The sequence below is a fragment of the Pecten maximus genome, chromosome 5, assembly GCF_902652985.1.
Source record: "Pecten maximus chromosome 5, xPecMax1.1, whole genome shotgun sequence".
Classification (NCBI taxonomy): domain Eukaryota; kingdom Metazoa; phylum Mollusca; class Bivalvia; order Pectinida; family Pectinidae; genus Pecten; species Pecten maximus.
In genome coordinates this window covers 6,250,257-6,266,419 of record NC_047019.1, presented here as the reverse complement: position 1 = coordinate 6,266,419, position 16,163 = coordinate 6,250,257, and the positions used below count along the sequence as shown (strand labels likewise).

Below are 16,163 nucleotides of genomic sequence, written 5' to 3'. Positions count from 1 at the left end.
GTTCCCCTCGGTGCCTAGTTATGCATATTGCATTTTGAGACCGATCGGAAAACAACATGGCTGACAGGCAGCCATCTTGGATTTTGACAATTGAAGATTGTTATCGCTATTTCTCAAAAAGTGCTGAAGGGATCTTTCTCAAATTTCATATGTAGGTTCCTCTTGGTGCCTAATTATGCATATTGCATTTTGAGACCAATCAGAAAACAACATGGTTGACAGGCAGCCATCTTGGATTTTGACAATTGAAGTTTGTTATCTCTATTTCTCAGAAAGTGCTGAAGGGATCTTTCTCAATTTTTTTGTAGGTTCCCCTTGGTGCCTAGTTATGCATATTGCATTTTGGGGGCCAATAGGAAAACAACATGGCCAACAGGCAGCCATCTTGGATTTTGACAATTGAAGTTTGTTATCGCTATGTCTCAGAAAGTACTGAAGGGATCTTTCTTAAATTTGATTTGTAGGTTCCTCTTGGTTTCTTATTATGCATATTGCATTTTGGGACCGATCAGAAAACAACATGGCCGAGAGGCAGCCATCTTTGATTTTGACTATTGAAGTTTGATATCGCTATTTCTCAGAAATTGCTGAAAGGATCTTTCTCAAATTTCATATGTAGGTTCCCCTTGGTCCCTGGTATTGCATTTTCGGACCAATCTGAAAACAACATGGCCGACAGACAGCCATTATCGCTAAATCTTAAATTTGTTATATAGGTTCCCTTTGTTTGAAAAGTACTAGAGGGCTGTTTCTGAATTTACACAGATTATAGTAAGACTTAGAGGAAGGGAAAAGTATAGAAAAGATCAATCTGACATGGAACCTATAAAGATCATTCAATGGTGGGCGCCAAGATCCCTCTGGGATCTCTTGTTCAAATTGCAAGAAAAATGTTGGTAGGAGAGTACTGATTATCTATATATGGACATATAGTTATTCTTGTAGTATTCAAGCTTTTCAAATGAGAAAACATTGTGTTGTAGTTATACATCTTCTTTTTGACTTAGATGTTTAAGTGATTCTTAAATTTGATAGTTTGACAAATGACACAGGAATTTTTATCAACCCTTAGTAATAAAGTTACAATTTTTCGCCGTCCTGTTTTTGTGGATAAGAGGATTTTCTCTGCTGCTAACACATAATTTGGTGTGGCTTTCAATTTCCGTTTGGAAGTTAAAGTTCAGGGAATTCTTTTCGGAAGAATAATTGAATTTTCAAAATGAATTCGTAATCTAACAGTAGAGGGATTATTTGATTTGTATACTGTATTTATTTCCTAAAAGCAATAACTATGAAGATATTAATCAATATCCTGGAAACAATTGGCTTAAAATTTACACAGAGCTTGATATGGACAAGAAATGTCATCCTAGATTTGCAGTTTTATTAATCTACTTGCCTTCATTTTCAGAATTAATTTTCAGTCTATTTCAGGACAAATAAAATTTGAATATTTCTTTGTGGGTTACATGGTAGAAGCTGTCAGACAGAATTATTGTATACATCTAAAGTTTTCCATCTGGCTCTACTCTGCCCACAGGTCTAAAATGTCTGATTCTGTTTTAAACTTTATATGTTGCTAGTTTGAAGATTTGATCCCTAGCATCCATTATGCTATCAAATTATCAAAGTCTCTGTGTGAATCAGTAAAATTGAGGGGGCTGCGGTGGCCGAGTGACACTTTATCACTAGCCCTCCACCTCTGGGTTGCTAGTTCGAAATCTACATGGGACAGTTGCCAGGTACTGACCATAGGCTGGTGGTTTTTCTCCGGGTACTCCGGCTTTCCTCCACCTCCAAAACCTGGCACGTCCTTAAATGATCCTGGCTGTTAATAGGACGTTAAGCAAAAACAAACAAACAGTAAAATTGATACTTGGAGCAACCTCAGTAAAGTCATCAGATATTTTTGCTAATTATAATTTATTAAAATGACTGTTAAACAAATATCAGAATTTACAGTTCATTATATATTTCCTTCCTTATCAAATCCTTATTAGTTTATTACAGTTAGCGGTAATAATATATCCTCTCTCATTATGTTATCACACTGAGCAGGTCCATCAATTAGTGCCCGATATCTTACATCCACACTTCCTTCCCGGAAACTGTCATCATCTAACTGCGCTAACTGGAATACATAAATTTCAAATTTTTTCTCCAGAGTTATTTGTCACTATGATAATATCAAATAAGGCAATTCTGTAGAAAGAAAAAGAAATTTTTTTACATTTTCACAAAAGATTTTTTTCTTATTATTATACTGTACATACAAACCTCGGAACAGATGTTTGAGGTATTCTGTACCCAGCGAGCTAATTATAAACATTTTAGTTTAGAAATCCTTCAGATACAGGTCATAGAAAATATAGGTCAGTTGATGACTGAAGTAAAGATAATGATCTAGATCTATGTATCACTTTACAATGTGTGGTTTGAACAATTCTCTCCTCAGTATAAACAAAAATGTTGAGAAATAGCCACGTGTTTCTTTATTAGCACTTACTAGAGCACTTCTGTTAACTTACAGATAGATATATACGAAGTATATGTTATTGACATTACGAGATTACTGGTGCTACATATTCTCTGGTCAGCCTTGTGATAATGGGTACTCCTGGCTGGGGAAGCGATATACATTGTGTTAAAGCATTTCCATATGATCTCATTAGACCAGAGATGTTATACCCATAAAGCCCAATACACAACATTCACAGTGCACTTTGAAGGATATGAAACAAAGAGCATGAAAAGTATTATATCCTGTGGAATAAGCAGAATATGGCTGGGGATAAAATCTTTTGTCTGCTATTGTTTTAATTTGCCAAGTTTTATATCTCTGTTGAAGATCAAACTGTTTGGGATTTTTCACTTTGCAGGCAGTTAAATGGCTTTTATAGTTTTTGGCTATGCTGCATATTTCTATAGGCCAAGTGTTAATGCCGGCAAAGTTTCCCCGTCTCTTGGGAATATCTCATATCGAGTTCCTTATTGATCTTTCGTGGAAACCTGATTACGTTTGTAGTTGTCACATGGCATAGGACTAGACTTGACCTCAAGGTTCAAATGATTTGGCTAGGAAACCACTTATTCCACCCATGGGTTACCATCAGTCTGATTGGATAGGACATAGAGATGAGTCTGAAATATAAGTCGGCTGAGCACTTGTAGATATAACTTTCATATATGAGTAATGATGTTTTGATCCATAGAGCAGGTCATTGTCACCATTAGCATGGAGTCACTGGCCTCCTGTCAAATTGATTTGTTACATTAAATTAAGGGAGTCATCAATCTGATCTATGCGTCGGATTAAATGTCAAGTAAAATTTATATATTTGAAATCTCCACAAAGTACAGGTCAGGTTATGAAATCCCCACAAAGTACCGGTCAGATTGAATGTCATGTTAAATGTATATATATGAAATCCTCACAAAGTACAGGTCAAATTGTACGCCACATAATTTTATATATCTGCAATCCCCACAAAGCACAGGTCAGATTGCATGAATGTCACGTCAAATGTATATGCATGAAATCCCTTCGAAGTACAGGTCAAATTGTACGTCACATGAACTTTATATATTTGAAATCTTGTACAGGTCAGATTGAATGTCAAGTTAAATGTATATATATATGAAATACCCACAAAGAACAGGTTAAATTGTACGTCACATAGAATTTATATATCTGCAATCCCCACAAACTTCAGGTCAGATTGAACATCACAAAAATTTATAGAACTGCAATCCCTACAAAGTACAGGTCAAATTATACGTCACATAAAATTTATATATATTTGAAATCTTGTTCAGGTCAGATTGAACACACAAAAAATTATATGTCTGAAATCCCCACAAACTACAGGTCAAATTGATCATCACATTAAATTTATATGTATGAAATCCCAACAAAGTACAGGTCAGATCGAATGTCATTTTTCTGATAATTCAAGTGTATGGAAGTACTGTACATTTGTACATAGTCATTCCAGTAATTTGGTTGTAGCGATCTCCAAAGGCATGTTAGATTTTCTTAAAAAGAAAGAGAGACGGAAAAAAGTTTAAAAAATAAGTATTTGTGTGTATGTTAATAAGAAATTGTACAACAAAAATCAATAGCATGTTTCTTAAGCTTATGCAAGAAGAGGTAACTTTCTGACATATTAATCTCCCATAAAATTGGATTTCAAATGCCAAGCTTTCCTGTTGCAGAGAGAAATCACCAGTTCTGTTTTACTGTCCTCAGCTCGCACTGGGACGGGAATAACGTGGGTTTTATTGGTCCCCATCGTATTGGTTAATGATAGGAATGGTTTGATTAGATAATGTACACTTGTACAGAATTGAATTGTTGGGGACATGTACTATACCCAGTATTTCGTCATTGAAGTTTAAATCCTGTTTTTCCCATCACAGTCTTGGCTGAGTGGTTAAGGTGTCCCAACACTTTATCACTAGCCCTCCACCTTTAGGTTGCAAGTTCAAAACCCATGTGGGTCAGTTTCCTGTTACTGACCATAGGCCGATGGTTTTTCTGTGGGTACTCTGGCTTTCCTCCACCTCCAAAACCTGGCACGTCCTTAAATGACCCTGGCTGTTAAAAGGACTTTAAATAAAATAAATCAAAACCCCATTAGTAATATATCAATCAAGGCACTCATTTAATACTGCATGTAGTTTAAGTTTTGTGGAGGTGAGGCTGGGGTTAGGGATCTCGAAATGTTGTAATAGTTTGTCCAGATTATTAAAAACCGCATCAGATTAGTACATGTAAGGATTTTCTGTTGCCGATCTGATGCAAATTTGTGATTTTCTGTTGCCGATCTGATGCAAAGTTGTGATCTTCTGTTGCCGATCTGATGCAAAGTTGTAAACATTTCAGATCTCATGGTTGCTATTGAAGTTCTCAGATTTTAAACATTTTAACTATTACAAGGCTTAATAATGTAACTTAATATGACATAGATTTGCATGCACAATTAACACTAATGACAATCATGGTTCACGGTTGACAGTATACCTTGTGTCATGTTGTAGGGCTAATCGTGTGTAATTGGGTGATTATGCTGACGGTGTTCGTGTCCCTCTGGTGTACGTATGACATAGCGGGCAGGAAATGGGTCAAGATGAAACGCTACCAGGAAAGCATGAAGGAAAAGTCCCATAGAAATAAGCGTAATAGTGGACGAAGAAATTGGAGACATCGGTAAGTATTTTTTCCTATTTGTCAAGTGCATGTATCATATATATATGAATATTTTCATCTACTGTTTGACTGGGGTTTTTATGGTGATGCAGGGCAGTTGTGTCAGAGCTTCTGATAAAACTCCTTCAAAACATTAGCAATTTGATCATTCATTTAATAAAAAGCATAGTTTTGCAGTTAGATTCATTGACGTGGTGTTATCATTTGGTTTACTTTGCGTTTGTCCTTGAAATAGAGGTCAACTTGATCAGGATATTGTTGAATCTGAATTCTTCAAGTGATCAGGATTGTAGATAGCAAATTTATTCCAAAGGAGTGAAGTTCCTTGTCCAAATGAAATGATCAGTATTATAGATAGCAGATTTATTCTAAAGGATCAAGGTTCCTTGTCAGAATAAAACGTACATATGACCTTTCCAGTGACGGTATACATCACTTTGAAAAATTACGTCTCATTTTAAAAAGTCAATACTGACTTTTCAAAATGAGACGTAATTTTTCAAAGTCAATATTGTTGAACATCCGACCAAACTTGAGTATGATCCTATATGTTTACACATACGGAAGCCAAAACAACTGCCTGTCAAATGGCTGATGTAGAATTTTCATTATCGCAATTATACTTATAAAGAAATCCACATTTTTAGAAACATTTTCCTGAGAAAATTGACTATAGATATATTTTTGTGTTGTATTGGTAGTAGTTGTGTACATAGAATTAATCCCGCAGTTGTTTTGGCTGCTTCCCGATTATTATTTGTCCCGACTGTTGCCGTCTAAGGTTTGGGTAGTGGTAATTGGTGTAGCAGTTCGAGCATGTGATCTTTCTCTTGGTGAAGCGCGCTAACGTAGGATTGCATTTTGGCATGCATACATGATAAACATCTCCTTTCATAGACCCGACTCGTTACTTGATCTTCCCTTGGGGCTCAGCAAGTGCTAGCATGATACTGCAGTGTCACGATTCATTTGTTTACATGTTAGTAATTTTCAGTGCAGTTTTATACGTTACGTTTTTATTTATATTTTAAATTATCTTGCCTGGCAAAAATTTCTATGAACATCCTACATCTTCTTGTGTCTATAAGTTCTTCATGAAGTTCAATTATTTGAATTTTAAAGTTTTAGATTATGATTTTAATGCAAAACAATGTTTATAAATAACAATGACTTTTTTTTTGTTGATAATTTACAATAAAGGGTGAGATTTCTTAATGATTAATTATTAAAATAGGAAATCACCTTTTGCCAGATGAGATGTCTTTTGTTTACCCATAGATGGAATTTATTTTGTTGAATAAAAATTTTGATGCTAATTTGCCTTTTTCCTCAGGAGTAGTTTTTTGAGGATTTTGTCTTCTTATCACAGCATAAGGAGGTAATGTCTTGACATTTTATTCGGTTGCTTGTAATTTCCATTAACGTTGCTTTCAGTACAAGATTCAAACAGTTCGATTTTTTTCTCTTTGATACATTAAAAGGGAATTGATTATTTCTATCAGCTACTATTAAATCTCCCTGAAATCTTTCCAGTTTTATTTCTGGAGAATAAGGAAAACATTGTTTTTGTTGAAATCAATGCTTTTAGCAGAGCTAGCTATCTCCTTAAAAGTAGAATTCAAACATGCTTTGTATAGATAAAGCTAAAGTAAATCTCAGTAGGCAACATGTGTTCATTTAATTTAATTTCCAGAAAGCACTTTAATGAAACATTAAGTGCGGATTAATGCTGTTTCTTTAAAAAAATAACTCTTAAAGGTTGAGTACATGGTTTTTAGAAAAAAAGTAAATTTCTATGCAATGAGTATATTTGTAATCGGAATATTTTATATGGATTTGAATGAAAGGCTCGTTTGAATCTGTACTGAAAATCATGCCTGTATGAGCTATACCATCATACCTGCTTTAACAATTAACTTCCTGTACCCAGCCTTATCATCCATGAACCTAGTCCCTTCTCCCCTGGAAAGTGAGTATACCAAACATATCGTTTCTTCAAATGTTGTCACTTACAAATTTTTTTATTAAGCATTTCATTAATTTCTATTTGGCCGGCGTTTATAATACTGATACAAGTTTGTGGTAAGGGTGTCGAAGATATCCTGGAACAATCTGTATGACCATGCAGATATTTTACTGAGATGGTGATAGATGTCGGTAGAATTTAGCTACCGACTCCGTATCAGAAGATATATCTATAAGTTGTTATTAGTTAACATCTTTTTATTACAGACTCTCCACCTGAAAAGGAATTTTTTTATCATCATTTGTTATATTTTCATCAACTGTAATTAGATTCATGATTAAACAAATGATATGCACTTCGCTTGGAAGACATTGGTAACGCTATGCCATAATGGACTTGTTTTAATCAAATATTGCGTCCTCTGATGTGTTGATCTGCGCTATTCGGTTTATTGGACTTTAATTTGATATACCAACAGTGATTTTTCACACAGATATAACAGAAATCATAGACACATGCTTATCCTGTGGGACCGGCCCACATTGCTGAAATCCACTCATAGTAATGGAACTTGTCAAAAAAATTTGAAAATGATGTTTTTGGACTTAACTCCCGTCAGATTCAATATCAGAACACATATATATATAGTTGACTGTAGCTGTACTAACAATCTCTACATCACAAATTTTTTGATTATCAATGACTTTCACTGGGTGTTAAAATTGTATACAAATCCGGCCTTGTGTCACACTGGTTTTCAGATATCATGATCCGGGCACATCTGGCACGAACATGTTTTAATAGAGAAAAGATTATCTGGTAACAGTTGTGGTCAGCATTAACTTGGCTCTCAATGAACCATCACCTGCTCAAGTGATATGCAACAGCTCTGACTCTATATTGAAATATATTTATTCTTTTCTGGCATTTAATTATTGGGGAATTCTATGCTAAATCTTATAATAATGGAGTATTCTTTTGCATATTTTTTAGCTTCTCTCTAGCTAACAAATTCAGATTCTTTCATATTCTTGAGGGTCTTGCTAACATGTTCTGCTTCTCTCATATTCTTAAGTGTCCATCTTACAAATTCGGCTTCTCTCACATCCTTGATTGTCTTGCTAACATATTCTGCTTTTGTCATATCCTTAAGGGTGTAACTAACATATTTGGCTTCTCTCATATTGTTGAGGTTCTAGCTAACATGTTCTGCTTAATGCTTTTCTCATATCCTTAAGGGTCCAGCTAACATATTCAGCTTCTGTCGTATTCTGAAGGGTCTAGCTAACAAATTCAGATTCTCTCATATCCTTGAGTGTCTTGCTAACGTATTTGGCTTCTCTCATATCTTTGAGTGTCTTGCTAACGTATTGGGCTTGTGTCATATCCTGAACTGTCTAGCTAGCAGAATTAGTTTCTCTCTATCCTTAAGGGTCCAGCTAACATATTCGGCTTCTGTCATATTGTTGAGTGTCTAACTAACATATTCTGCTTAATGCTTCTTTCATATCCTTGGGGTTCTTGCTAACATATTCTGCTTAATTCTTCTCTCATATCCTTAAGGGTCCAGCTTATTCAACTTCAGTCATATCCTGAAGGGTCTAGCTAACATATTTTGGCTTCTGTCATATCTTTGAAAGTCCAGCTAACATATTCAGAATCTTTCATATCACTAAGGTCTAGCTGTGTATTGTATATTCTATTTCGCATTTAGGTTCTCCACGGTCGCTCGCAGAGTTTAGAAGCTTCTCAGGAATTTTCCAAAGTCTCTCTTGTGCCTTCGCAGTCTTGCTCATGTAGCTACTCTGGGAAACTTCAGGGTCTAGATTCTTAAAAAAATAATTGTCCTATTATAAAAGTTTAATTGTTTTGGAATGGAGTGAGTAGCCCCTGATACACCAAATTTGTAGCTACATGTATACAAATTAAACTGTTCTTGCATGTTTTGTTACGAACAACTGGTTATTGTTATTGATTCAGTAGAAAACCTTTTGTACTGGTTAACACCCAGTGAACAATTTTTCCCTTTTGAATTTTCATCTAACATGTTTATGCAATTTGATATATATTTTTTAACCTTCACTTGTTTCTTAAAAAAACTGGACATAATCTATATTTATGCTGTGTGGGCGTTAGGTAACAGCTGTATCCTAACCGTATATTGAGTTTAGGGCTGATATTTATCAATTTCATTCTATAAAAGTCTTCTTGATTAAGCATCGTCATTTCTTTCTGTAACAGGCTTGAGCATGTCTCTTTGAAATATATTCACCATTAATGAAACTTATAAAAGCTTGTAAAAGACATATGCACTAAATATAGTCTTTTCTTATGCACAATTTACCCGTTTCCAAAAATAAGTTAATCTAGATAATTGATAGCATGGGATTAATTATACGTTAATTAGCACCTGTTAGATTTTAGGGCTTTCAAAATATTTCATTTTTGGTTCAGCATAGTACATATATCTGAGGTTAATAATGTACAGTGAGACTTACAATGACAATTTGAAATTATTATTATTTTTTTTTTTTTTTTAAACAGACCTATGTATACTACAAAAAAAACTTAGAGATATTGTGTCAAAGAAATATTTTTCAAATAAATTTTTCTCAAAGTGTTGATTGACTTTTCTTTTGATGCTTGAAGCATGTATAATTCCATTTTATAAACATTTGTAAAAGTCATGACTAGATCGCGAGTCATGTAAATACCTTGTGTACTATTATCCAGTGCAGTTGTATCATATTTTTCCATTGATCTCGGAATAAAATCTGGTTTAATATGTAACACAGCTGTGGGGGATGTTTGTTAATGCATCGGTGACTGAAATATGTTACATTCTATTTCCATTGTGTCAGCTTGTCGTGTTGTTTCCATCACTTTTCATGAATAGAGTTCAATATTGTGACAATGTTCATCTAATAAAATATATACATTTTATATACAAATATCTGTATAAAAAAAAAAAAATCCTGAAGAGGTAAATGTACTGGGTAATGAATTAAACTAACACTATGTGATTTGATGACATTCTAAGTGGACGTTTTAGAATAATACGTGTTTATATATCAGGCTTTGTCAGTCATCACTCTCACCATCTGATACTTAGAACAAACATCAACAAAGCCCTGTTACTATCCAGAGCCATCTGTAATATTAATTATGAATTGGATTGATGCCAATGATTACCAATAATTGATTGCTCATCCTGCATCTGTTCACATAGTGGGAGTATTGTATGCGTCACACCTTTGAACACAGGTATATCGAGTCTCTACGGAATGGTGTTATTCTTAGAACTGCAACATCCTGGAAGGTCATGAATATTCGATGTTTACATCTGCATCACTTCAGTAACAAGCTAAAGCTCAACAGTTGCAGAGAGAATTTACCGTATATTATCAAATGGATTCTTCTCAGATTTCAAATGTAGGATTCCTTGATCCTAAGTTGTTCATATTCAGTTATAAGACTGATTGGAAAACAATATCAAAAGGCTGACATGCAGCAGCCATTTTGAATTTTGACAGTTGAAGTTTGTTATCACTATTTGTCGGAAAGTATTTAATGTGTCTCTCTCATATTTCGTTTGTAGGCCACCCTTGGTTCCTAATTTCCTGTAAGAATTAGAGGAACTCATTTCGCTAAAAAAAAAGTTTTTTTCTAATCTTGCAACATTATAACATTATACAGAGATCAGAAAGCTTATTTAAATTAATACATCTTTAGATAATTTTTTCATCCTTAACTTATTATAGTCAGTATTGGAATTATTAAAGCAATAATTTTATTTTCTCTTATTCCGTTGTATATTGTTAGCTCACCTGGACCGAAGGTCCGGTGAGCTTATGCCATGGTGCGGCGTCCGTCGTCCGTCGTCCGTCCGTCAACATTTGCTTCAAATCGCTACTAGTCAAAAAGTTCTTATTGGATTTTGACCAAATTTGGTCAGAAACATCCTTTGGGGAAGGGGAACAGATTTTGCATAAATGGTGACTCTGACCCCCAAGGGGCCTGAGGGGCGGGGCCCAATAGGGGAAATTGAGGCAATTCCTTTAAATCGCTACTAGTCATAAAGTTATGAATGGATTTGAACCCAATTTGGTCAGAAACATCCTTTGGGGAAGGGGAACAGATTTTGCATAAATGTTGACTCTGACCACCAAGGGGCCAAATGGGCGGGGCCTAATGGGGAAATAGAGGTAATTCCTTCAAATCGCTACTAGTCATAAAGTTATGAATGGATTTGAACCCGATTTGGTCAGAAACATCCTTCAGGGAAGGGGATCAGATTTTGCATAAATGTTGACTCTGACCCCCAAGGGGCCTGAGGGGCGGGGCCCAATAGGGGAAATAGAGGTAATTCCTTTAAATCACTACTAGTCATAAAGTTATAAATGCATGTTGTAAACTCAGAGAGTCTGGACTTTATTATTTCTTTAAAGCAGTTGGGATCCCCACGCTATAACCATAAATAGCATTGTTTGAGGTTAACAAACAAAAGGAATTGAACATGAACATTATTTTGACATTTGGTCAAATCCAACCAGGTGAGCGATACAGGCCCCATGGGCCTCTTGTTAAAAAATCCAGGGAAAATAGATGTAAGGTGGATGTGCCCACTACTTTATGTGATAGGCAGAGTAAGCCAGTACTGCACTAGGTTCACCATTTGATACAAACTGTTATAGGACTAGGTCATGAGCATACATCTTTGTTGGCATACGGTGATAATTTCTGTAGAAAGTTCCCACTAGTTGCTAAAAAAATAGAAAAAAGTTTGTGTCCATGTAGAGTTGGATATATATAAAAAAAAACAAAAAAAACCTTAACGACAATCTTTCTAGCACTTTCACAGCTCTTGCTGCTCTTCAGTGTATATATGTCTATACCATGAAAAGAAAATTCATTTTTACAAACATTTTATCAGTATCATGTGACCATGTGGGATGCCCTGCTGGATGTCCTCGGCACTAGAATGTCAGCATCGTTTCTGCACTATCACAAACAATTTTACACAGGGGAAGCCATCATGATATGACCTTAGCTGTTAATTATTATAGGACGTTTTAAATAATATAAAACCTAACCGAAAACAAACCAGGTTACACTGGGTCAACATTTGTCCTGCCATATATACATGTATTCATAGATATGTTTAGTGATATATTAAGGGGTTAACTCAAGTGATACTTCAAGGAAGTTATTGATTGTAAAGAATTTATAGCAGGTTATTTCTGTGGAGATTCGTGAAAATTTTAATCTGTAATTTTACGACATTTGTAAATACGGCCAGTTATATAATCTGCAGCTGTATACTAGAGTTTTGAATTTGAAAAAAAAATAAACAAAAATTAATGCAATCAAATTAGAATCCTATATGAAGTGTTTGTCCAACAAAGCTTTTACACCAGTATACAGGTCCAGACAATGGATTCTCAGTATGTTTTCCTTTAATTTGAAAAAAAAATAACTAAAAACACAATCCAATCAGAAGTTTAAGTAAAGTGAACGGCCAACAGAGCCAATTGGTTCAGACATTAGATTGCTCAGTTTGTTTTCCTGTGGTGCTATACTTTTTAATTTGTAAAAAAAAAAAAAAAAGGATGAAAACCACAATCCAATCAGAAGATTATGTCAAGAGAATGTCGGACATAGCTATATAACACCACTGGTCCAGACATTGGTCTCGCCGTACACTTTCCTGAGGTGTTACACACTAAACATATGCGTCATATCCAGACAGTTATTGTGAGCTGACTGAAAGGTTGTGTGGCACGACAGCATTAACGTTGATCGTCCATTTCCTCTGTCTTCAGATAGAGTGGTCAAGTCTTAATAGTACGTTTTTGATTGATGAATTCCACTTTATCAAAATTGCTCTGGTGCACTTTACGATTGAAAAATTCTCAGATCTTGAAAGGACTTCTTGGTTAAAATGATCAGGTATCAGATATCATTATTTGCATATGCATTACAATGTTTTTATTGTGAAATCATTGCAGATTGTGTGATCTGGGAAAGGTCACTGAGCATACTTCCCTTGTCTTGTTTGAGTAAACAATTCAGGTCAATAAAATATCTGAATCAGAGTGTCCCCTCCCATAGTCATTGGCTCTTATACCAGGTCCACCAGCTTCACTCAGACTGTCAGGGTACAGACAGTACACATTCTAATAAAAACCCTACATGTTCTGTTTTTTTATATCTCCACAAGGAAGGTTTTGATAGTTTAATTTACTGATAAGTTAGGTTAAATTTCAGATTAAGATTTAAAAAAAAAAAAATTTTCTAGGTAAAAAAAAAAAAAAAAAAATCACGATTGGCATGATTTTTATAAAAATCAGATAAATATGATTATAGTTATATATATACAAGACAAATATGACAAATCTTTTTTAGTGATATCATAGGGACATGATTCACCAATCCACCCATTGTTACAAATACCAATATAAGTATACCTACCATACTTTAGATATTTATTCCCATAAAATGTTCATTTCCTGTTCGGTTTATTACATGTATATTCGATTGTCGTGAATTTATTTGTTAAGTAGAGATATCTTAAGTGGTAATTAGGGACGATAATTGGTTTGTGTTGTACATGACGTTAGATGAGAGCTCTGTAAACATGTCTATAGTGTATTTATATCAGGTAAGATGTGGAGACTGTCCTTCAGGCTGAGGGAGCAAAAAGGTCAACAACAGATGGTTGCTTATCTTATAATACAAATAAAAATACTTCCCTATACGATTATATAGTCACTTATGTTCTAATATAATAATATACTCTGGCCATCGGCTGAAAATTTCGGCTTGGTTTATTGAAATCTATTTGTGATAAATATACTCTGTCCATCGGCTGAAAATTTCAGCTGGGTTTATTGAAATCTATTAGCTATATAGTGATAAATATACTGTTTGATACATATGACGACTTTTATTTGTCTGCAATTCTTATACACTTGCATTTAGATTTATTAGCAGGCCCTAAAATATCCAGCATGAACACAGCAAGCACATTACATACATTGAATTTACTATCTTATCCTATATTTCTATTTTTAATGCTTTTAATCAGCAATGAAATCTCTGTATCAAGACAATGCAATTTGGAAATCTCAGGCCATGAAGATATATAGGTGTAATATATTTGTGTGTTTTTGTGAGTTTGTATAATTACATTGTGAGAGCTTGATATATGATATCGGCTTTATTTTGTCTACTAGATGTAGAAATGCTACAGGCAAGTGTGATGAACATTTTTAAACAATATGAGAAGTGCATTTCTAGATATTGGGAAATAATTGTCAATACTAACTTAACCGAATGCACTGTATAATCTAATACCTTACATTTGTTTTCATTTTATATGAGTTTACAAATACGTTATATTTCAATGAGCCTTGAGCTAATTTAAGATTTAAAGAATAATTTTATAAATCTCATTTGAAATGGAAACAAAAATCAGGTTCTTTTTTATCACATAACCAAGATTTTATTACAAATAATAGTGAAAACAGAATATTTTGTTTGCTGTTATGAAATCTTTAAGAATGTTGATATTTTTAGTCCATAACGCCTCCTTTTGTGACATTTTAAGCATCACAGTTTGAAATGCATGGAACAATAACCAGTCACAAATTTGCTAGTTTTAAATGATCTGGGTGTTAATTGCCCTAATGATGGAGTAGCTATGTCATAAGATACAATTAGTGCCAATCATCATGAGTTGTTACTTGTTGATAGTATATTCAAGGTTATTAGTTATTAAAGCTCATTTTAAGATATATTCAACTAGTCTCTCACAAGATTCATACATATTATACAAGAAAGTGTTACTCACTGATATGTAAATAAGATAATTTGAATTAATTAAAAAAAAAAATAAAGATTAAGAATTTAAATATCATTGTGAAAGTTCAGATATTTGCTACCATTCAGTAATAATAAGAAATATAATTAAACATTGTAATATTTTTCACTTATAAAACTTTAAAAAGTAGTCAAGTTGGATATATTTTTCAATAATAAAACTTTAAAAAGTTTTTAAATTTGATATGATTCATAAATTTTTTAAAGGTTAAAACACCTTGGGTCTTGTGTTGATATTTTGTTTTAACATTAGTATCATTGTGTTATTTGAAAGAGGAATGTTGGTTCACATAGTGATAAAATAATGTGATTGATCTGCCTACTTGAAGGAAAGCTATCCGGGCCTATGAGGAGAGTTGGGATAGGAGATTCCGGTTTCTCTGCTGTTGTGTGGAGAGGGATGCCACCAACAGGGTAAGGAACACAAACATTATCGCGTGAAAATTTCTCCCCAGACAGTAATCAGCTGACCAGGGACTTCTATTTCATATTCAATGCTTCATCTTGTCTTCTGACAGATTTCCCAGTGTAATATCAGTGCTCCATCCTAAATCATCAGAATATTTATAGCCCAAAATGTAAGATAGAGTGTCATATAGTAATGATTGTGTCCATTCCCACATCTAGGTTTTCCAAGAATTCTGAAATTTCACATGATCATGACAAGGTCTGAGGTCAAGGTCACTGATACTAAAAAGAGAATAGATGATATTACTTCTAATATTGTCTTTTCAGACGCATTAAGTCAATTTCGGTTTAAAGTGGTATTTATCCCAATGTGAAAAAATAAATATCTCTTGAATCCGAATTCAAAGATTGGAGACCACAAACAAAAACTACAGGCATATATAACTTTTTAAGCGTGTGTTCTCTTGGTACAATAAGGATGTATTATCATTATTCAATCATCTTGGACTGTGACAATTTGGCGTCTGGCTAATGTGAAGACGTTTAGACAGTTACTTCTAAAAACTCTTTCCTGTTAGTCTGATTCTGTCCATGCTTTTTGATGCATAAGGAACTTGTCCAACTACATACTTGGCATTTATGTACTAACATATTGTCAATATTTTGAAATAGAATATAATCTCAATGTTTGTTCTAACA

General features: G+C 34.1%; 1 protein-coding gene across 1 annotated transcript in view; it reads left to right on the top strand.

The window, feature by feature from the left end:
* Positions 1-16,163, top strand: part of LOC117326976 (sn1-specific diacylglycerol lipase alpha-like) — a 63,422-nt gene that overhangs the window by 16,098 nt on the left and 31,161 nt on the right. Inside the window, exons 4-5 of the mRNA XM_033883778.1 lie at positions 5,041-5,209; positions 15,386-15,470. Of these exons, the coding sequence (XP_033739669.1) occupies positions 5,041-5,209; positions 15,386-15,470 (254 nt within the window). The remainder of the gene's footprint in view (positions 1-5,040; positions 5,210-15,385; positions 15,471-16,163) is intronic.